The sequence below is a fragment of the Apodemus sylvaticus genome, chromosome 11 (assembly GCF_947179515.1).
Source record: "Apodemus sylvaticus chromosome 11, mApoSyl1.1, whole genome shotgun sequence".
NCBI lineage: Eukaryota > Metazoa > Chordata > Mammalia > Rodentia > Muridae > Apodemus > Apodemus sylvaticus.
The window spans coordinates 81,401,063-81,422,645 of record NC_067482.1 but is presented as its reverse complement, the minus strand read 5'-3'; the positions used below and the strand labels follow the sequence as shown (position 1 = coordinate 81,422,645).

Sequence of the window (21,583 nt, the reverse complement as noted above, 5' to 3'; positions counted from 1 at the left end):
GTGGGAAAGACCCAGCAAGACCACTGACAGATACTGATGTGATCCTAAGTGAGGGACATGAAGCAGGAAAATCAGGAACTTCAGGCCATCGCAATAGTTTAAATGAAAATGGCCCCGTAGTCCCCCATAGGGACTGGCTCTGTTGGGAGGTGTGGCCTTGTTGGAGGAACTGTGTCACTGTGGGCAGGCTTTGAGGTCTCAGAAGCTCAAACCAGGCCTCATGTGTCTCACTGTCTCTTCCTGTTGCCTGTGGATCCAGATGTAGCACTCTCAGCTACCTCTCCAGTGCCATGTCTGCCTGTTTGCCACCATGTTTAGCGCATGACCATAATGGTCTAAACCAGCCCAATTAAATGTTTTCCTTTGTAAGAGTTGCTGAGCTCATGTCTCTTCATAGCAATAAAACCCTAACTAAGACGGACATCCTTGGTTACATACCAAGTTCTACCATCTCTGACAGAGGGAGAGAGGGAATTTGGGGAGGTAGAGGCTGATCTCTTTGGTGGTTCATATATTCAAATGTGTAGTCACCAGGGAGTGGTACTATTTGAAAGGATTAAAGGGCTTAGGGGGTGTGCCCTGGGGGGTGAGCTTTGAGGTTCTATAAAGCCTATACCAATTTCAGAGTCTCTCTTGTTATTTAAAAACATCTATTTTCCTAAGCAAGAGTTAAATCTAAGTTACACACACATACAAGGACTGAATTATGTAGTAAACCTTTAGTTATAAGTTTTAAGCCAAGTTTTGTTACAGATTTTATAAATTTTACACCATATCCAATCCATATCCAATGAACTTACAAATCTTAAGATAGTTTATAGTATTAAGAGTTTTTTTTTGAGAGCAGAGTGCAGAGAAATCATAGGGATAAAAGTGTTTTTTTTTGTTGTTATTGTTGTTTTTTGTTTTGTTTTTATAAAGGACAACAATTGGGTGGGGGTGGGGGGAGTTGGCTTACAGGTTCAAAGGTTCAGTCCATTTTCATCAAGGCAGGAACAGAGCAGCAACCAGGCAGGTACTGTGTAGGAGGAGCTGAGAGTTCTACATCTTCATCCTAAGGTGGCTAGTGGAAGACTAACTTCCAGACAGCTAGGGTGAGGGTCTTAAGACTAAGCCCACAGTGACACACCCACTCCAACAAGGCCACACCTCCAAATAGTGCCACTCCTTGGGACAAGCATATACAAACTATCACACTCCACTCCCTGGTCCTCTTAGGCCTGTTCAAACACATGAGTCTATAGTAGCCATATGTAGCCATAGCATAATAAAAAAAGTACATTTAGTTCAACTTCCAAAGTTTCCATAGTCTATAGCAGTCTCAACAATGTTAAAAGTCCAAAGTTCAAATCTTCTGAAATTCATCCAGTCACTTAACTGTAATTCCCAAAGCAAGACAGGAAACTAACTGGGCAAACTCCAAACTCTGCATCTCCATGTCTGATGTCAAAGTGTTCTTCAGAGGGGGCTGGAGAGATGGCTCAGTGGTTAAGAACACTGACTGCTCTTTCCAAAGGTCCTGAGTTCAAATCCCAGCAACCTCATGGTTGCTTACAACCATCTGTAATGAGATCTGATGCCCTCCTCTGGGGTGTCTGAAGACAGCTACTTATAATAAATAAATAAATCTTCAAAAAAAAAAGTGAGCCGGGCAGTGGTGGCGCACGCCTGTAATCCCAGCATTTGGGAGGCAGAGGCAGGCAGATTTCTGAGTTCGTGGCCAGCCTGGTCTACTGAGTGAGTTCCAGGACAGCCAGGGCTACACAGAGAAACCCTGTCTCGAAAAACAAACAAACAAACAAACAAAAAAAGTGTTCTTCAGATCTCCAGTTCCTTTTCCATCTATGCTGACTGTAACAAACATCTCTTCCTGGGCTGGTTCCACTCCGTTAGCAGCCTTCCTCAGCAGCTATCCTGTGGCTCTGGCATCTAGAACATCTTGGGGTCTCCTGGGCAACTTCAGTGTTACAGCGTCTTGTTTCCTTGTATTTTTGTTTTGTTTTGTTTTTTGTTTTGTTTTTTTTTGGATTTGGTTTTTTCGAGACAGGGTTTCTCTGTGTAGCCCTGGCTGTCCTGGAACTCATTCTGTAGACCAGGCTGACCTCGAACTCAGAAATCCTCCTGCCTCTGCCTCCCTGAGTGCTAGGATTACAGATGTGCGCCACCACCTCCCGGCCAGCTTCTTGTTTCAATGTCTGGGATCCACACATGATCTTCTGGGCTCCTCCAAAGGGCTTGGGTCACTTCTCCAGCTCTGCCCTCTGTAGCACTCTAAGATCAGGTTGATCCACTCCACTGCTGCTGCTGTTTTTTTGGTACTGGCATCTGCAGTATGCTGGGGTCTTCCACTGCAACTAGGCTTTACCCACAGCCTCCCATAGTTTCTCACATGACCCCTTCCATCCTGAGCTGTCAGCTACAACTAGGGCTGCACACCTTTACCAATGGCCTACCAAGGCCTCTCACAGTGCTGAGCCTCAGTTGCTCTCCATGATCCCTTCATTCCTTCAAAGCCAGTAGCACCTGGGTGATGTTTATATTTATATGTTAGCAAGTCCAGCTGCGTTATGAAGTTCAACCTTGGCTATCTCTGGAACACAGCTTCTTTGAGCTCTCAGAAAACACTTCCCAGGTTTAAAACCTAACACCTAGCAATCCTGACTTAGGAATCCTAGTAGCTCTCAGCTACTGCTCGGGGGCTGCCTGCTCGCTGCCAGGCTCCCTGCCACGGTGACAAGGGACTAAACCAAAACTTCCCAATTAAATGGTTTCTTTCTTTTTTTTTTTTTTCCTTTGAGACAGGGTTTCTCTGTGTAATCCTGGCTCTGGCTGTCCTGGAACTCACTTTGTAGACCAAGCTGGCCTCAAACTCAGAAATCCTTCTGCTTCTGCCTCCCAAGTACTGGGATTAAAGGTGTGCCCGGCGAAATGGTTTTTCTTTTCTTTTCTTTCTTTTTTTTTTTTAAAGAATTATTTATTTATTTTGTGTATATGAGTACACTGTACCTGTCTTCAGACACACCAGAAGAGAGCACAGGATCCCATTACAGATGGTTGTGAGCCACCATGTGGTTGCTGGGAATTGAACTCAGGACCTTTGAAAGAGCAGTCGGTGCTCTTAACCACTGAGCCATCTCTCCGGCCTTTTTTTTTTTTTTAAAGATTTATTTATTATATGTAAGTACACTGTAGCTATCTTCAGACACCAGAAGAGAGTGTCAGATCTCTTTACAGATGGTTGTGAGCTACCATGTGGTTGCTGGGATTTGAAAACTCATGACATTCGGAAGAAGTCAGTGCTCTTACCTGCTGAGCCATCTCTCCAGCCCCAGAAATGGTTTCTTAATGAGAGCTGCCTTGGTCATGGTCTCTTCACAGTGAACTGTGCGTGACTAAGACCATCTCCAAACAAAATAAGTTATACATCCGACAATGCCCCTGAAGTAGGACCTTAAGGCTGAGCCCTGGCTGTCTCTGCTTGGTCGGTCGTGTCACCGCTGTTGCTAACCTACCGACCTGGACTGCTGGTGTAGTCATGAAGTGTTGTTACAAATGGCAAGAGCCACCACTGCTGACCTGGGAACTGAACTGCCTGTTTCCAGCCAACACAGACAGGAGCTGTCCCAAAGCACCTTCCTAAACTTACCCCACATCCTTTATTCCCCACCACCTCTGGTGATGGGCTAAAGGGAGGTTATTAAAGTGTTTAAGAACCATCATTAAAAATAAGGTTTGAAAAAAATTAAAGCCCCCCCTCCCAAACACCAAACAAAAACTAATAACCAAAACCCCCCAGGGGCTGGGGAAATATTCTAATCAGCCTGCAAACATGAAGTTGCGGTCCATCTTTCGAACCTGGGCTGAAAAGCTGTGCTTGACTGTATAGGTGTGTAATGCCAGGTAGATTCCTAGATTTGATGACCAGCCCCCAGGCAAGAGATTGCACCAAAAAGGGGAAAATCTTCACATTTGAGAGCATTAGTGTCAAGAATATATAATGAACTAAAAAAGTTAAACACTAAGAAAACATACAATTTAAAAATGGGTTACAGAATGAAACCCATTTCTCAAAAGAAGAAAGAAAAAAGGCTAGGGAACATTTTTAAAATGTTCACTATCCTTAGGCACTATGGAAATGCAGATTAAAACTGCTTTAAAATTCCATCTGGTGCTGGAAAGAAGGCTCAGTTGTTAAGAACACTTGTTGCTGTTACACAGAGGACCTGGGTTCATTTCCCACATGGTGGCTCACAAACATCTGTAACCCCCATTCCAGGGGATCCTACACTTCTGATTCCTACAGGCACCAGGGATACACATGGTTCACAGGCATACATGCAGCCAAAACACTCCTAAACATAAAATCTAATTAGCTGGGCAGTGGTGCACGTTTTTAATCTCAGTACTTGAGAGGCAGAGGCTGGTGGATCTCTTAGTTTTAGGTCTACATAGTCAGTTCCAGGACAGCCAGGGCTATACAGAGTTACTCTGACTGGAAAAACAAAACAGAAAACCAAAAAATTCCATCTGCCCTCAGTCTGAAAGGCTTTCAATGACCCTTTTGCTCCCAAGTAACTGCAGGCTGCTGTTTCTACACATTCTCTAGTTAGTTTTAGCTCCCGAGTAATGGCACAGAGACCTTTATTTTCTATTAATAAGCTGTTGGCACTGTTGGCTGTTAGAACTGTTGGCCGGGCAAGTTCTAAGCTATTCTAACCCTTTACAGTTAATACCCAGACCAATGCCCCGTCACTTGCCAATCCGGCTTTGCCCTGTCTCGCTCTGATCATAAGTACCCTCATGGCGACTTTTTAATCACAACCTCATGGCAAGTCGTCCCGTTCCCAGCACACAGTCTCTCCAAGTCTTCTCTCCTTGTGGTCCTTCTATACTTCCTCTCCTCTTGGGACCCCTGGTTAGGACCGGAAGTCCAGCCTTTCTGTCTCCTCCGCCCAGCTGATTGGCTGATCAGCTCTTTATTGACCAATCTTAAGATGAGTGGCTAGTGGGAGCGGCGGCACATATGCATAATACGACATTACTGCGTCCTACTCAGCAAACTGCCAATATGACGGTATGGAATTTCAGGTGTGGAACTGTCATTTTTAGGTTGGTGTGTGGACACACTTTTGTGTCAACTTGACACAAACTGGTCATTTTGGAAGAAGGAACCTCAGTGAAGTAAATGTCTCCAAATAGGCAACCTTGCAGGCATTTTCTTAGTGACTAATTGATGGAGGCGCGCTCATCACATTGTGGGTGGGGCCATCCCTGGCCGGTGGGCCTGAGCTCTATAAGTAAAGAAGCCATGAGAGGAAAGCCAGGGAGCAGCACCCTCCGTGGTCCCTGCATGGAGACCTCCTGCCCTCTTGGCTCCAGCCATGTTGGAGTTCTTGCCTGACTTGCATCGATGAATGATGGGAGTGATATGGAAGTGTAAGCCACATGAGTCCTAAGGTGAAACTTTGGTCATGATGTCTCATCACAGCAACAGAAACCCTAAGGCGGTTTGTGACATGTCTGAAATCGACTATCTTGATCATTAGTTGATATAGGAGGGCCAGTCCACTGCAGGCGGCCCCTCCCCTAGGCAGATGGTCTCGGTCTAGCTGCATGTGAGCCCAGACCACCAGTGAGCGAGCAAGAAGTATTCCTTCAGCCGGGCGGTGGTGGCGCACGCCTGTAGTCCCAGCACTCTGGGAGGCAGAGGCAGGCAGATTTCTGAGTTCGAGGCCAGCCTGGTCTACAGAGTGAGTTCCAGGACAGCCAGGGCTATACAGAGAAACCCTGTCTCCAAAAACAAATAAACAAAAACAAAAACCAAAAAGAAGTATTCCTTCACGGTTTCTGCTTCAAACTATTATTTTCTTAAGTATATGGGTGCTTTGTCTTTACGTTTGCACACCAGAAGAGATCACTGGATACCATAGGACTACAATAGTGGACAGTTGTGAGCCCCAATCTGGTGGGTGCTAGGAATTGAACTCAGAACCTCTTAATTCTTAATTGCTGAGCCATTTCTCCACCCCCCAGATTATGTTTACTTTTTAATGATTTTATTTATTTTACATGCATGGTTTTGCTTGCATGTGTGCGTAGCTGGAGTTACAGTTGTAAGCTGCCATGTGGGTGCTAGAAATTGAACCCAGGTCCTCTGGAAGAGCAGCCAGTACTCTTCTGATCCATCTCTCTAGCCCCCAAATCATATTTTTAAAAAGATTTATTTTTATGTGTGAAAGTGTGGGCCTGCTTAAATACTTGTATACTTTGCATGCATACCAAGTGCCAAAGGAGGGTATAAGGTGATGCTGGATCCTCTGGAACTGGAGTCACAGAAGACTGTGAGCCACTGACTGGTGCTGGGGATTGAACCTGGGCCCTCGGCCAGGATAACACAAGCTCTAAACTGCTAAGCCATCTCCCCAGCCCCCTACTTCCAGTTCTATTTTTTTTTTTAATTTATTCCCTTTACACCCCAATATCAGCCCTTCCTCTCCTCCCAGGACTCCCTCCCACAAGCCCTCCCCCATTCCCCTTTTCTGTTCTGAGGTAACTGAGGCCCCAAAGGACAAAGTGCATGCTCTCTTTCATGGACTTCTTAGGAGGGAGTGTCTAATGTGGAGTATATATACCAGCTGGGTGTGAGGGAAGGACATTCCTCATAGGAGAGGAGACAGGAGGACACAGGCAAAGAGGAAGGAGGGGAGGATGCCGTAGGTGGAGAACGCAGGCAGGTGAGAGGGAGGGTTAGCCAGGATAAAAGTACAAAGAAACCAAAAGGAACACCAAGATATGCCCATGTGTGCAAGGCCCTAGACTTGGGTGGGTGGTGGCCAGTGCCTGGTATTGTAAGCTTGGCTAACAAGCCAGGTCTGTGGAGGTAGCTGCCCCTGTGGAACTAACTAAACTGGCATAGTAGCCAGTTGCTTCCTAAATACCTGTTTAAACCCTTAGACGAAAGAGGTGCTAAGCTTTTGGAGAAGCATCTTCTCACACTGAGTGACGGTGAATGGACACAGAGGGCAGCTGTTAGCTGCTGAGGATGCAGAAAATGAGTAACAGATGTGAACCATAGTTACCTGCCCACACAAGGCCAGCCAGGGAAGAGAGATCGCCTCCAAGGACCCTACCCTCCATACAGCTCCACCCTGCTTATTAAATCCCCCTTTCTACTAGGTATATGAATAGGAAAAGCCAGTTTGATTCTACAAAAACAAAACAAACAAACAAAAACCCCAAACTCAAGTGTAGGTTCATAATGGCCCAGGGTACGGGATACCTTAAACATGAGGACCGCAGGGATTGGTCCCCTCCCCACTCTGAACCTGGCACCATACATCTGGCTTCCCACCATCAACCCCAGTAGAACTTATTACCCTGACAGTTATCAAGCCTCACTTGTTTGACCTTATAAAGTGCCGTGCCCTGAGCCCTGTCCTACAGTCCCTGAGTATGTAGATAAAGTATCTCCCAACACCCCTGTCCTGCTCAATGGTCCATGGCCATATAAACCTTGCCCCAGAGATCTTGGCTACCTCCCCAGGGGGCATAAATAGCCCTTCCCCCGAAAATAATGAACTAGTTCTTCAGTAGCTGTTCCCAGGTGTGTTTATTGCCAGCGCTTATTGCTTATGGAAGCCCTGTACTGCACTTAGCCACAACTGCCTAAGCTTCCCCCACTCTAGTCCAGCCGTGTGCAACACAGCCTGGCTGTTCCAAGGGAGAGGGGATATCAGACAGCAAACAGGTATATGCTGACCACAGGCAGATACAAACTACTGTCCTGTCCTTCCCGTCTCTGAGAGTAAGTTCCTATCCCAGGCCATTCTCTCCTGGGTGCTGACTGCAGCCATTAGACATGCCTACAATCGAGATACATGGGGGTGGTAGGAGAAAGGAGACGCTGAAGGCCCAGGCGGTGCTGGTGAAAACTAGGACCCATGCTGGAGCAAGGCTCATATTCAGGCTGGGTGCCGAGGCTTCAACCTTGCAGGCTAAGACTGTCACCTAAAGCCCACGTGGAATGCAGACTCAAATATAAAGTGCGCAGTCCAGAGTGCAGAGCACTGTCCAGGGAGGGCAGCTAACCCAGTGTGCACCAAGTACCTACTTATATGGCTGCTGCCCATGAGGGGGTTAGGAAGCTTGGGGCACACATCCAGTTGGCAAATGGCAGCTGGCCCCCACCCCAGTGAGAAGACTGTTGTCAGGCAGGTGGCAGGAGGCGAGCACAGAATGACAGCAGACAGGCTGGCCATGATAACTTAGTTTATGGGTCAAGCCGATGCAATGCGAAGTTGGTTGCTCTTTTTTTCATTTCCTTTTTTTTTTTTAACCAAAATAAATAAATCAGGTCTGTCCCTGTGGAGGTCAAAAGAGGGAGAAAGGACAGCTGGCTCCTTGGGACACCTTGCCCATATCCACTGATCTGCTTTCGACCTGCCTTGGCACAGTAAAGAAAAGAATTGTCAACAGCTTCCGAGTGTTCAAGGGAACAACAGAAACAATTAAGTGGCTGGGGGAGGGGCTAGGAGAGAGGAGTCAGCAGGACCAAGAGGCAGCCAGCGCCTGGGCTTTGGGACCCAAGGGAGCGTCTGGGCCTTACTCAGGGCCAATCACTCCAGGATGGCAGCTGGGGCCCAGTTCCCACATACAGCCCGGAACCCAGGAAGGGCAGCAGAGCTAGACCTGTCACCGCTTACGCCTCCCCAAGCGCCCCATGCCATTCTCCACTCAACATCTAGATGACACCCAAAACCTCCAGCTGCAGTTCCTCCATGAGCGCTCTCAGCTTGGCCCTAGCAAGAGGAAAGTCCTTCTGGTCTTGAGTCTGTGACTTGATGGTGATGAGAACTGAGTGCTAGTGTGCTGGGAAGCCACACAGGGTTTCTGTTCCCACCCTGGAGGAGTCCGCAGGGAGTATGGGTGGGGCCAGGGCTGCCTTCCCTAGGAAGTCCTGAGAGGGCTCCCTTTCCTCAGCCTGCTCCTTATGGTCTCCATGGGAGGTGTGCAGCCTGAGAGGCCAGCACAGGCCGGGCAGTATGTGGCCTGGGGGGCAGCTGAGCACTGGAGTGGACAACTTAATTCCTATGAGAACAGGGGCAGTGTGTGGCGCAGTGAAGGGGGCGTGGACAGTGCTGAGGCACTATTCTTTAGTAGAGAAGCAAAGAGCGTCATGGACATGGGGGCCATGGCCTCGTCAACTCCAGGAGCATCTAAGAGAATTTCTTGAAGGCGTCCAGGTCAAAGGCCGTGTCCAGAAAGCGCTGCAGCTCTGTCAGGTGAGTTTTCTTGTTGCCAGTGGCTGGAGCGGCTGCTGGGTCTCGGCCAGCATACCTGAGAGAAACAGAGGGAGCAGCCGGGTAAGGTCAGAGGTGGCTCCTGCCTGTCCTCTAGCTAGCTTCCTTCCAGGTCTGCCAGGCCTCCATCAGGGCCTTGGGTCTTACCAGACAGGCTTAGCACGGTCAATGGTGGTCCGAAGTCTTGGCTTGACGTAGTCATAGTAGCCCTGGTTCTTGTGCTCTTCCTGGCACCAGGCCAGCTCAGCGTTGGGATACTTCTGCGCCTCTTTCAGCAGGAGGTCAAAGGGGAATGGTGACAGCTGGAGAGAGCAGGGTGACATCAACTAGGGGACACTCAGGTGGGGTTAAGCAAAGGGAGGCTGGGGTTCCAGAAGGAAACGCTCCGCAGCTGCCCAGATGAGAAAGGTCAGGAAATGATGTGCCGTCAAAGCACCGCGGTGCAAAGCCCCCACAGGGGACACAACACCTACCCACCATGCCACTTGCTCTCACCTGCTCAATCCTTGTAATAGCCACCTCCTCTTCCATGTTCCTGGCTTTGCGCTCTCGGGTGAGGTCATAGTACACCTTGCCAGTGCAGAACAGAAGTCTTTTGACTTTGTGTGGGTCCTGAGCTGCAGGCCCATCTTCTGGGATCACACGCTGGAAGTGGGTTCCTAGAAGAAAGTTTCCACATCTGGACTGGTTCTTGCTCCAGGCCTATCCACAGCTGTTATGAATGCGCAGAGGGCTGTCTCACAGTGGCTGAGATCTGTGGTTTCTGAGAGTTACAGACACCTCTCCCTCTCCTGTCTGTGAGATTTGTTCAGACTAAGAATGATACAAAATCAGGCCTGGGGCTATACACCTTTAACTCAAGTACTCGGGAGACAGAAGCAGGTAAATCTCTGAGAATTTGAGGCTAGCCTGGTCTACATAGCAATTTTCAGGCCAGCTAAGGCTACATAGAGACAATAACACACACACACACACACACACACACACACACACACACAGAAAAGAAAAAAGGTGTAAGATACAATGTAAACAGGAACATCCTGTCCAGAGCGGGTTATTTTTAAAAGGCCTGCCTATTTTACACTTTAAGAACAAATAAATCAAATCATCTGATAGAGAGGACCTGGAGACGTGGCTCAGCAGTTAGGAGCCCTGGCTTCTCTTCCATGAAACCCAGGTTCAATTCCTAGCACCTACATGGCAGGTCACAACTGTCTAACTCCAGGGGAGTTAGGAGTTGCAGGTGATCTGATGCACTTAAACAGACACACAGCCAAAATACCAATGCACAGAAAAGACAAAGAAATTAAACAAACAACTCCTACCCTCCCAAATCCTACAGGGGGCTGAAGAATTGGCTCAGTGGTTAAGAACATTCGCTGCTCTGCTGCTCTTGCAGAGGACAGGCTCTGACTCTCTCTCTCTCACACACACACACACACACACACACACACACACACACACACACACACGGCAGCTCCCATGGGGATATTCTTCTGACCTCCTCAGACACCAGACATCCACATGGTACACATACATATGTACATCCTGGCAAAACATCTATATTCACAAACATATTTGTAAAAAATTGTTAATGTTTTTCATGTATACAGTATTCTGCATGCATGTATGCCTGCAGGCCAGAAGGAGGCATCAGATCTCATTGCGGATGGTTGTGGGTCACCATGTGGTTGCTGGGAATTGAACTCAGGACAGAGCAGTCAGTGCTCTTAACCTCTGAGCCATCTTTCTAGAGCTGTTCCCCCCAGTTTTTAAAAAGATGCATTTGTTTTATTTGTTAAGCACATTGTAGCTGTCTTCAGACATCCAGAAGAGAGGGCATCAGATCTCATTACAGATGGTTGTGAGCCACCATGTGGTTGCTGGGAATTGAACTCAGGACCTCTGGAAGATCAGATAGTGCTCTTAACTGCTGAGCCACCTCCCCAGCCCAATAAAACATATTTTTAAAAAGAATGAAAATGCCGGGTGGTGATGGCGCACGCCTGTAATCCCAGGACTTGGGAGGCAGAGGCAGGCAGATTTCTGAGTTCGAGGCCATCCTGGTCTACAGAGTGAGTTCCAGGATAGCCAGGGCTATACAGAGAAACCCTGTCTCAAAAAAACCAAATCCAAACAAAAAACCAAAAAAACAACAACAACAACAACAACAACAACAACAAAACCCCACCTTACAAGTTTACAAATAAAAAACGTTAACACTCAAGAGGACATAGCCAAACAATTGTTGCAAGAACTAGTGCTCACAAAACAGAAGAGACTTAAGAGACTGTTTTCACAATTAAACATTCAAGTCCAAATGACAGAAGGTATAGATGGAAATCCATGGCAGAAATTATAGTCAATGGTAAGAGACTGGAAACTGTTCCTCTAGGGTAAGAACGAAGCTAGCATGCCCACTCTCACCACTTCTATTCAACAAACTGTGTAAGTCCTAAAGAAAATGTAAGTGGGGAGGCAGAGGCAGGCGATTTCTGGTCCACAGAGTGAGTTCCAGGACAGCCAAGGCTACACAGAGAAACCCTGTCTCCAAAAACAAACAAACAAACAAACAAACAAAACCCAGAAAATTTAAGTGGCATCAAATGCACACCGGGGAGTGAGGTGGGTGAGATGTCTAAGCAGGCAGAGTACCTGCTATGCAACCTTCACACGGTTCAGTCCCGGAACCCACATAAAAGCAGAAGACCCAAGTCCTGCAAGTCGCCTCACTTTACACACACTACCCCTACACAAATAAATAAAAATAAAATCCAAATGATAACATTGTACAAGAGAGTATTACTCACTAAAATTCATATAACAACTCAAGGAACAATGAATAATCAAATTAAAAAAAATTCAGAAGAAACAGTTTCTGCTTTCAAAATGAACTATAAAAGCTACATTAACAGGGTGAGCTGGGCGTGGTGGCACACACCTGTAATCCCAGCACTTGGGAGGCAGAGGCAGGACGATTTCTGAGTTCGAGGCCAGCCTGGTCTACAGAGTGAGTTCCAGGACAGCCAGGGCTATACAGAGAAACCCTGTCTCGAAAAAAAACAAATTAAAAAAACCAAAAAACCAACCAACCAACCAACCAACCAACCAACCAACCAACCAACCAACCAACCAACTAACCAACCAAACAAACAAAAACCAACAACCAGTGTGGCACTGCCCAACAGGATGGACCAGAACAGAGCACAGGAATGAGCCTGTACACCCACAGTCAGATAACTTTGACCACAGGTATCAAGGCCATTGCATGGTAAAGAATAGTCTTGACTAATGGTGCTGGAAAACTGGAAACCCACATCCAATGTCAGGATCTTGAAGGATCTTGTATACCCATGTTCAAAACAGTGTTACTCATAGGAGCTAACCAAATGCAGCAGCTCTGTAAAACAGATCGTCTTTTGGATAAGATCAAGTGTGGATACTGTTCCATCTTAACAGGACAGGAGATGACAGCACACACTGTATCACACGTGAATCCTGTGGACATTACACTAACTGAAACAAGTCAGTTATAAAAAGACCTGTATAGACTGAGCTCTCCTATTCTTTAGATCCAAAATCTGAAAACTTTCTGAATACCAACATTACATCCCAAGCAGACTATTCATCTGTTATGTGACAGGCTTCAGTCAGAGCACAGGTACATTGGAGATACAGAGTGACTTTTATTGCATGTACATAAGCTACACGTAAAATAAGCGCAGCCTGCATTTAGACTTGAGTCTATACAAATATTCCAAAATCAAGAAAAATCCCAAGCATTTTGGAGAAGCATTGCTCCTCTTTCTGATTCTAGTAGAACGTGGTCACCAGAGCGAGAGTAGGAAGGCACGGTGTGTGGCAGAACTTACTGGGTGCAGAGTCTCAGTTCTGCCTGATATAAGTTCTAGAGACAGATGGTGAGATGGCTCAGTGGTTAAGAGCACTGACTACTCTTCCAGAGGTCCTGAGTTCAATTCCCAGCAACCACATGGTGGCTCACGACCACCCATAATGGGATCTGATGCCCTCTTCTGGGGTGTCTGAAGACAGTGACAGAGTACTCATATAAATAAAATAAATAAATCTCTTAAAAAAAAAGAAAGAAAGAAAAGAAAGAACATTCTCTAGTGACACTTAACACTTAAAAAAAGGTTGACAGTAGATTCTACATTATGTAAATTTTACTACATACAACAAATAGAAAATAACAAACAAGAGGTTCACTGTATAAGGCTCTAGGGACTGGTGGTTGAGAGGAAACAGCCTTTCTGGCTTCAGGAACCCAGGAGCATTTGGGTGGCTTCAAGCTGTATTAATTAGCACCTGCTTGTGCTTTCCACATAGAAATCTCAAGCCACAGACTGCTATCTCAGCAGTGCAGCTGGTCTGCCCCTGCCCTCCCCCATATCTTCTCCTCTTTGCAAAGAATTTACTAAGGCTTGTACTCCTGAGTTGTGGTGAGCTGTTGCCCATGTGCCTATTTGTGATCCGAGACTCACTGTGGTATCTTTTTTTTTTCCTTTTTTCTTTTTTTTTTGAGACAAGGTCTCACTATGTAACTCTGGCTGGCTTGGAACTTGCTCTGTAGAGTAGGCTAGCCCTGAATTCAGAGATGGGTTTGCCTCTGCCTCCAAAGTGCTGGGATGAAAGGCATTAGCCACCAATTCCTGCTACTTTATTATAGTTCCAGAGGAACTTACAGTCAGAGGTCTTTATATGATGACTAAAATTCTAGAAAGAGCCAAAGAAGATTGGTAAATACAAGACCCATAAACCCCACAGAACTTCAAAGAGCTCCCAGCACTGATACCCTCCAGGAAACACCCACGGCCCCACACCTACCTGGCAGCATCTCATCAAAGCTAGTTCTTGCCTCAGGGTGGCGCAGGAGGGATTTGGGAGTGAAGACGATTAACTGAAAGACAAAACATGCTCACAGTAGACTATATCTTAAAGATTCTAGAATGAGGGACCGAGATAAATGACATCTAAGCAGTGACCTCATGGGAGACTCACTGGCAAATTGCAGGAAGAAAGAAACACTAATTTCTCTGCTCTTCACCTCCTCTGGGGGTTGTTTACTCTCCAGGGTCATCTTCCTGGCCTGTAGCATCTCCTAGGTGTCTCAGAGATAACACACCTTTAGCTGCTCTATAGCTGGGACAAGGCCTATCCCCAGGGCTGTTCTGACTTGTAGACCTGCAGGCAACTAGGGACACAGCAGTCCTGAGGTGAGTTAGCCCTGCATGCCGCTCTGACAGTATCCTAGGGTGGCAGGGCTCTCCCTGTGTCCTTATCCCTCTTTCTGACCATTTTGCTCACTTGCACAATATAACATCACATCTATTCATGCTTCAACACCCAGCTCAAGAGCTACTTTCCGGGGTTCCTGGAATTCCTTGGTCCCTGCTGGGGACTTTATACCAGGACTATACTTGTCTTCCTGGCTGGACCGAGGACTGTATCTTGTCTGACTCTTACATGCTGTGTTTGCCAGCACATGAGGACTCAGTTGGGAGTGAGAATGTTTAGTTCCCACATCTCATTCGTATTCCCCTTTAGGTATCACTCAACCAACCTAAAGCAAAAGACACCAGGGCAGGCCTTCCTGTTTTAACACAGGAGGCTGACACCCTGGTCATTCTGGAGACCCCAGCACTGACCGGCTTCCGGAAGGGCAGCAAGATCTGTCGTCGCAGCACATGAAAGAAGTTTCCAGGGGTAGAACAGTTGACAACAATCCAGTTGCAGTCATAGAGTTGATTGATGTCAAAGTTTTCTTCCTGCAGGTCCTAGTGCATGGAAGGAAATGGCCAGAGGCCAACAGCAGTTGTGAGCCTTCTGCCTGGGACAAGAGGCGACATGAGGCAGAGGGGACTCAGGATGTCGCACAGGAGACTCAAGGACTCACTGAAGACAGTGAGGAACAGGTTCCACAGGTTCCCTGAGTCTGAGCCCCATTTAATCCTTGGCAGCTCCTGAAGGCTGCTGTTTAGCAGTGGATGCATGGGATACAGGCGACAAGGGTGCTGGTACAGTCAAGTCTACTTTTCCTTAGAAATGGACTCCTAGTAGTCCTGAGTTCTTTTAAAACTGCCTGAAAGCAAGGGCAGTGTCACCTAAGAGTTCACGCTGAGGTTTGTTGGCTTTCTGCAACAACAGGGAAAACATGAAGTAGTCTATTTCAGTGAGCTCATGGGGCCACACTGGTCCGCCCACTCTAATTCCTAAGGCAGAGAAGGGTGAACTGAGATCTGACCCCTTGGGACATTCAAACGGAACTCTGTCCTAGACACCCAGGCAGCGGAGGATCAGGGTCTGCTTTACTCACAGGCAGGACATCTGGGTCATCATTGCACATCTGCAGAAACCGCTCTGGGCGGGCAGAGGAATGCTCGGGACCCTGAAACCAGACACACAGGTTACCTCTCAAGCCCTTTCTTTTCTTTAATGTCAGAACTCATTTGATTTCTCCCCTTCCACTAGCAAAGTGCAGAGCAGCAGGGAGGAGGGAACTGAGCACTTGAAAGACAGCATCAGCGCCATCTGCTGTTTGCCCAGAGGTGGCCATGCACCAGGGTGCATGCAGATGGGCCCCTCATGCCCTCCACAGTGTTAGCTAGTCCTCCCATCTAAAATGGGTGGGACGCACCAACAGAAAGAACCCTCTGGTCTTGTTAGGGATGGGTCTTGAGTGCTGTGGACAAGGGAAGCTCTCACCATGCCTTCCATGCCGTGAGGTAGCAGGAGCACAATGCCGTTCTGCCGCACCCACTTTGCCTGCCCTGGGCAGATGAACTGGTCAATGATGCACTGTGCCATGTTGTTGAAGTCACCAAACTGGGCCTCCCAGAGAACCAGAGCGTTAGGGCTAGCCATGGCAAAGCCCAGCTCAAAGCCTACAATGGACAGAAAGGAAGAAAGACACTTTCAGGACTACCATGCAAGGACTGCAGAAGACTGAGGTGGGGATGGGGTTGGCCTTACCCAGAACACCATACTCAGACAGCGAGCTGTTGCATACGGTATAAGGGGCCTGATTTGGCCAAAGGTGGTTCATGGGGATGCAGGTTCTTTTGTCAACATTCTGATCATGGAGCACATGGTGGCGATGGCTGAGGCAGAATGACAAGATTAATAAGCAAGAGTACAGGCATCTGAGCCAACCATTTGAGCCTTGAAGCACTAACAGACCTATTGTGACAACCTGGCTTCTGCCAGATACTGCAGGGTAGAGCCCTCGCAGTACATAAACGGAGCATCCTCAACAGGAGAGGTGAGGTGGCCTAGACACTGAGAATACAGTGCCTTCTGGAAACGACCCTCCCATCCCTGGAATACAGATTCCAAAGCCCTTCCCTTCCTTTTCGACCTGAAGGATACACATTTGTGTTTACCTGAAGGTGCCCCGCTCCACATCCTGGCCACTCAGCCGGACGTGGATGCCTTCCTTCAGGAGTGATCCAAACGCCATGTACTCTGCCAGGGCCCAGTCCACAGTCCGGTTCGTCACGAGCTCTCTGCGAGTCTTCAAGATCCGGCTCAGCCCTGCAGAGAAGAGAGCATTCCCAGCAGTGCAGGCTGAGCTCCTGTACTCCAATGACACAGCACAGCCTTTGCCCCCCAGTGTAAGGAGAGCAAAGTGGTGCCCTCTCCGTTGCTGCTCTGCTGCTTTCCATGTGAAGGAACTTCAGTGGGAGCTGGGTCTATCAACACACCCTCGGGCTCTGGACAGGGAGGTTCCAAAGGGCATGGCTAGGGACACCATCTTCAAGGTGTTGATCTAGGCCAATGTTTCCACATGCAAGTGCAGGGTTGCTTACCTCCATGGATAGTAAAGTTCTCCACAGGTACAGAGCTGGCCACTTTCCCAATGTGGCTTAGGACATCCTCCTCCAGACCAGTGGAGGGGCAGGTCATGCTCCTGGGCTGGCCATCCAGGGTGAAAAAGCCTAGGGGAACAAACACAAGTCATTAGCTTTGGAAGGGACAGCTACAGCACAGACTTCAACAGCAGCCCTGCCTTTCTAGAAACTCTACCACAGCATCACATGGCTTTGGGCAAATAAAAGGTAGGAGACAATAAAGCCTGGATGGCCTCTGTGGGGACCACAGAGGCTCTGCTGAAACAGAACATTCACTGCATGTTATATACACAGGAGGGGAGCAAGAACTTTTTCTGGGAAGAGGATTCGTGGTTACATCCACTTTCACAAGGAGTCTGTCGACTGTGATGATCCCTTGCTTACCAGGCCACGGGGAATCCAGCCAGTGCTTGATGTGCAAGATCTTCTCGTCTTTGGATCTGGTAAATGCTTCCTCACAGATCTTATCGTACTTGGAGATTTCCTCCTGGAAGAGTGGGTACATGGAGCTAACTGAGCACAGCACTCTCACGTTGTGAGGCCTACTGCACCCGGCCTTCCAGTCCTTCCATACTTTTGCATACCCAGCTACATCTGTATTAAGACTTGCCAGTCTCCAACACACACACAGCCTCTTCAACATCTAAATTCTGCTCCTCATTCCTACATCACCTGGCTGGAGATTCTGTTCAGTCTGAGTCCTGAACATGATTTTTCTTTTCTTTCTTTTCTTTTCTCTTTTTCTTTTCTTTTCTCTTTCTTTCTTTTTTCTTTTTTTTGTTTTTTCGAGACAGGGTTTCTCTGTATAGCCCTGGCTGTCCTGGAACTCTGTAGACCAGGCTGGCCTCGAACTCAGAAATCCGCCTGCCTCTCTGAACATGTTTTCATAAGAACTGGCTTCAGAGCTGTGCCATCAGCAGCTGTCCCCTGTGGCCCGTGTGTCTGGACTGCTGCTCATACTGCCTGCGTGTGGCAGAGTGCTTGCTCTGTGCAGGTCACACAGGATCTTTAGTGAGCGGGATGGATCCTTGCTCATACATCTCTCCACCCAAACAGTGTCAACAGCGAGCCTATCGGGTAGACACCTCACCTCATTTTTACAATACCTTTCTCCGCCTCTACTACTTCAACAAACATTTTGATATCCCAGATCCTCACTGAAGCTGAAATGCTGTAACTGTCAAGACTTCACATGTTTTTACTTGGGTCCTAATAAGACTGGCCTGGAACAATCTCTAGCTTGCCATGACCTAGGCCTGCCAGGACAGACCTCATATTCAGGCTGGTTGACGACGCCCTGCGACACTAGCAGCTCCGCATACTTCTGCAGCACAGGCTTCTGCTTGCGGATCTGCTTGTACATGAGTGGCTGTGTAAACATAGGTTCGTCCATCTCGTTGTGGCCATTTCGTCGATAACACACCTAGTCAGAGTAGCAAGAGAGGGCCGTCAGCGACTGACCGGTCTGTGAAAAAGAACCCCACTGTATGTGTGGTTATCTGACATCTCATCTGTGCCATACATACAACAAGGCTGTCACTACTCTGCCTTAACTTCTGCTACAGTTAAGATCTTGTTTTCTCTTTTACACGGTGGATTTGGCCCTGGCTGTCCTGGAACTCACTCTGTAGACCAGGCTGGCCTTGAACTCAGAAATCCACCTGCCTCTGCCTCCCACAGTGCTGGGATTACAGGTGTGTGCCACCAGCGCCCGGCGAGAATAGAAATTCTTGATTTGTAAACCAGTCTTAGATAGGACCACATGGGTTACACAGCCCTCACCGAGGAGTATTCAGAGGAGAGCCTGGGCAAACACTCTGGGACCAGAAGGATGCTGTCTTATGAGTGGCATTATAAAGCCCCATGTGACTTAGCAAGAGTGGGAAGACAGGCCAGAGACTCACTGGCACACTTACCCTGGCATCACTTACCAGATCAACAACAACATCCTTGTGGAAGGTGTTTCTCCACTCAGCTGCCACCTTGCATACATACATGACAGCTTCAGGGTCATCTGAGTTGACATGGAAAATGGGGGCATTCACCACTCGGGCCACATCAGTGGGGTAGGGAGAGGAGCGGGCCATTCGAGGGTCTGTGGTGAAGCCAATCTGTAATTATGGAACACAAGATCTGGAACAAAAGTCTGTCTTATCAAACAATCTGTAATAACTACTTTTACTAGTGTGGTAAATAAAGAATGGATAGTAAGATATGTATATAGGGCTCTAGTTTCTTTCTTTTTTTTTTTTATTTTTGGTTTTTTAGATTTGGTTTTTTTTTTGAGACAGGGTTTCTCTGTATAACCCTGGCTGTCCTGGAACTCACTCTGTAGACCAGGCTGGCCTCAAACTCAGAAATCCGCCTGTCTCTGCCTCCCAGAGTACTGGGATTAAAGGTGTGTGCCACCACCGCTGGGCTTCCAGTTTCTCAAAGAAAAAACCAATTACCTATAACTGTGGCTCAAGACAGAAAAACTCTAAAACAATAATGCCTCCTCCTTAAATAATATAATTAAGACCTTTCCACTGTAAAAAGTAGCTGTGTTATTCAAAGACATTTCTTTTTAGCTATTTATTGTGTATGGGTGCACCAGAAGATGGCACCGTAGTCTTAGGACTATAGTTACAGAAGGGTGTAAGCAGGCCTGTAGGTGCTGGGAATTGAACTCAGGACATCTGGAAGAACAGTCAATGGTCTTACCTGCTGGGCCAGCTCTCTAATCCCATGTGTTACCCAAACATAATAAAACCCCACTTTTGTATATTATCATAAAACAGTGAAGGTTTTGAATGACCAGGAGGACATATCAGGGGCTAATCAGACACCCTGGGTTACCTGGTTGTTGACAACCACATGAACAGTGCCATGGGTGGTGTAGGACGGCAGGTCGCTGAGATGGAAGGTCTCATACACGATGCCCTGGCCAGCAAAGGCAGCATCCCCATGCAGCAGGATAGACATCACCTGCAAAAGACCCCAGATGTAACACATTTGACTGTTAAGTCTGAAAAACAAGCAGTTGAGATGAGTTTCTATTTGTTTTTTCTGGTGTGTTTAAGTGCACGATCCGGGAAGAAGGGTGCACAGCACAGGGCATGTGTGCAGCTCAGAAGACAACCTTGTGGAGTTCTGGGGAACAAGGAAGCTCCTTTACCCACTGACCTGTCCCATGCAGTAATTCACAACCCACAAAGTAACAGGAGTTCAGAAGGCTCCCATCCTTTCTACCCAACATGCTTACCACATCCACATGCCACCATTTGCCAACACCTGCCCAGAGAAAGCCACACACCTATTATGTCATCCCTTCTGCATCCTGTTAGAATCCTCCTACACCTTACAAAACCTCCCATCCAAGAAGCAACTCCAGCCCTAGACACCCAACTACCCCAGGAAACGGGTTTCTTTAAGTGTCATGTCTCTGGCTGCTCCAACATACCAGCCTGGTCTGATTACTTGGCCTAGTCACTGCCTGCCAATTTCCCATCAAATCATCTTCTTGGCAATGAGTATTACAGTGATTTTGGTGGGAAGAACTATATTGATTCCTTCTTAAACCTTTGACCAGCCTCAGCAACATGTAGCCCCACCTCAGCTAGTTCCTTGAGTGGCCAGTGGACGATTGTGATGGTTTGTATGTGCTCAGCCCAGGGAGTAGCACTATTAGATGGGGTGGCTCTGTGGAGTAGGTGCACCACTGTGGGCATAGGCTTTAAGATCCTCATCCTAGCTGTCTGGAAGTCAGCCTTCCACTAGCTGCTTTCAGATGAAGATGTAGAACTCCCCACTCCTCCTGCACCATGCCTGCCTGAATGCTGCCATATTCCTGACTTAATGACAACCGGTAAGTCAGACCCAATTAAATGTTGTCCTTTATAAGAGTTGCCTTGGTGATGGTGTCTGTTCACAGCAGTGAAACCCTCAGACAACGATGATCCTGATTTCTTACTCCTGCATCTATTAGTTGGCATCCTCTCCTTTCTCTCTAATTTATGATCATATGCTCGCAATTCCCATTTTATTCTACAGGTGCACATAAGAGATCCTGAATGTCATCAGTCACTCTACAGGTGCTCACAGCACTGCAATGTGCCTTTCAGGGTGCCTTACTTCTTGGCACCATAGCGCGGCAGCCCAGATGTGCTATTACCAGCCCTGATTCCTCCAGGAAAGGATGTGAACTTAGAACTCACAGCTGTTTGTTTACCAACACTAGTCTCTAAGCATAGAGCTAGTAAATATATAGTTGTGTATACCACATTTATATACTACTTATTTATTTATATAAATATATACTTGTATAAAAATAAATATTTTATATATTATAAATAAAATATAAAAAGAACACAGGTTATTTCTGTGTCTTTGCATTCCACACCTATCAACATCTCCGGCTACCCAGTGTTTACCTAT

General features: G+C 47.3%; 1 protein-coding gene across 3 annotated transcripts in view; it reads right to left on the bottom strand.

Annotated features, from left to right (window-relative positions):
- Positions 1 to 8,251: 8,251 nt before the first annotated feature.
- Positions 8,252 to 21,583, bottom strand: part of Ogdh (oxoglutarate dehydrogenase) — a 66,174-nt gene continuing 52,842 nt past the window's right edge. For all 3 annotated transcript variants that reach the window (XM_052199618.1, XM_052199615.1, XM_052199616.1), the window contains exons 10-23: positions 20,006 to 20,134; positions 19,099 to 19,278; positions 18,438 to 18,590; positions 17,552 to 17,654; positions 17,126 to 17,254; positions 16,700 to 16,850; positions 16,290 to 16,417; positions 16,023 to 16,201; positions 15,634 to 15,705; positions 14,966 to 15,094; positions 14,145 to 14,217; positions 9,795 to 9,958; positions 9,447 to 9,601; positions 8,252 to 9,336 (exon numbers count right to left, since the gene is read on the bottom strand). In XM_052199618.1, coding sequence (XP_052055578.1) covers positions 9,216 to 9,336; positions 9,447 to 9,601; positions 9,795 to 9,958; positions 14,145 to 14,217; positions 14,966 to 15,094; positions 15,634 to 15,705; positions 16,023 to 16,201; positions 16,290 to 16,417; positions 16,700 to 16,850; positions 17,126 to 17,254; positions 17,552 to 17,654; positions 18,438 to 18,590; positions 19,099 to 19,278; positions 20,006 to 20,134 — 1,866 coding nt within the window. In that variant the 3' untranslated portion in view covers positions 8,252 to 9,215. The remainder of the gene's footprint in view (positions 9,337 to 9,446; positions 9,602 to 9,794; positions 9,959 to 14,144; positions 14,218 to 14,965; positions 15,095 to 15,633; positions 15,706 to 16,022; positions 16,202 to 16,289; positions 16,418 to 16,699; positions 16,851 to 17,125; positions 17,255 to 17,551; positions 17,655 to 18,437; positions 18,591 to 19,098; positions 19,279 to 20,005; positions 20,135 to 21,583) is intronic.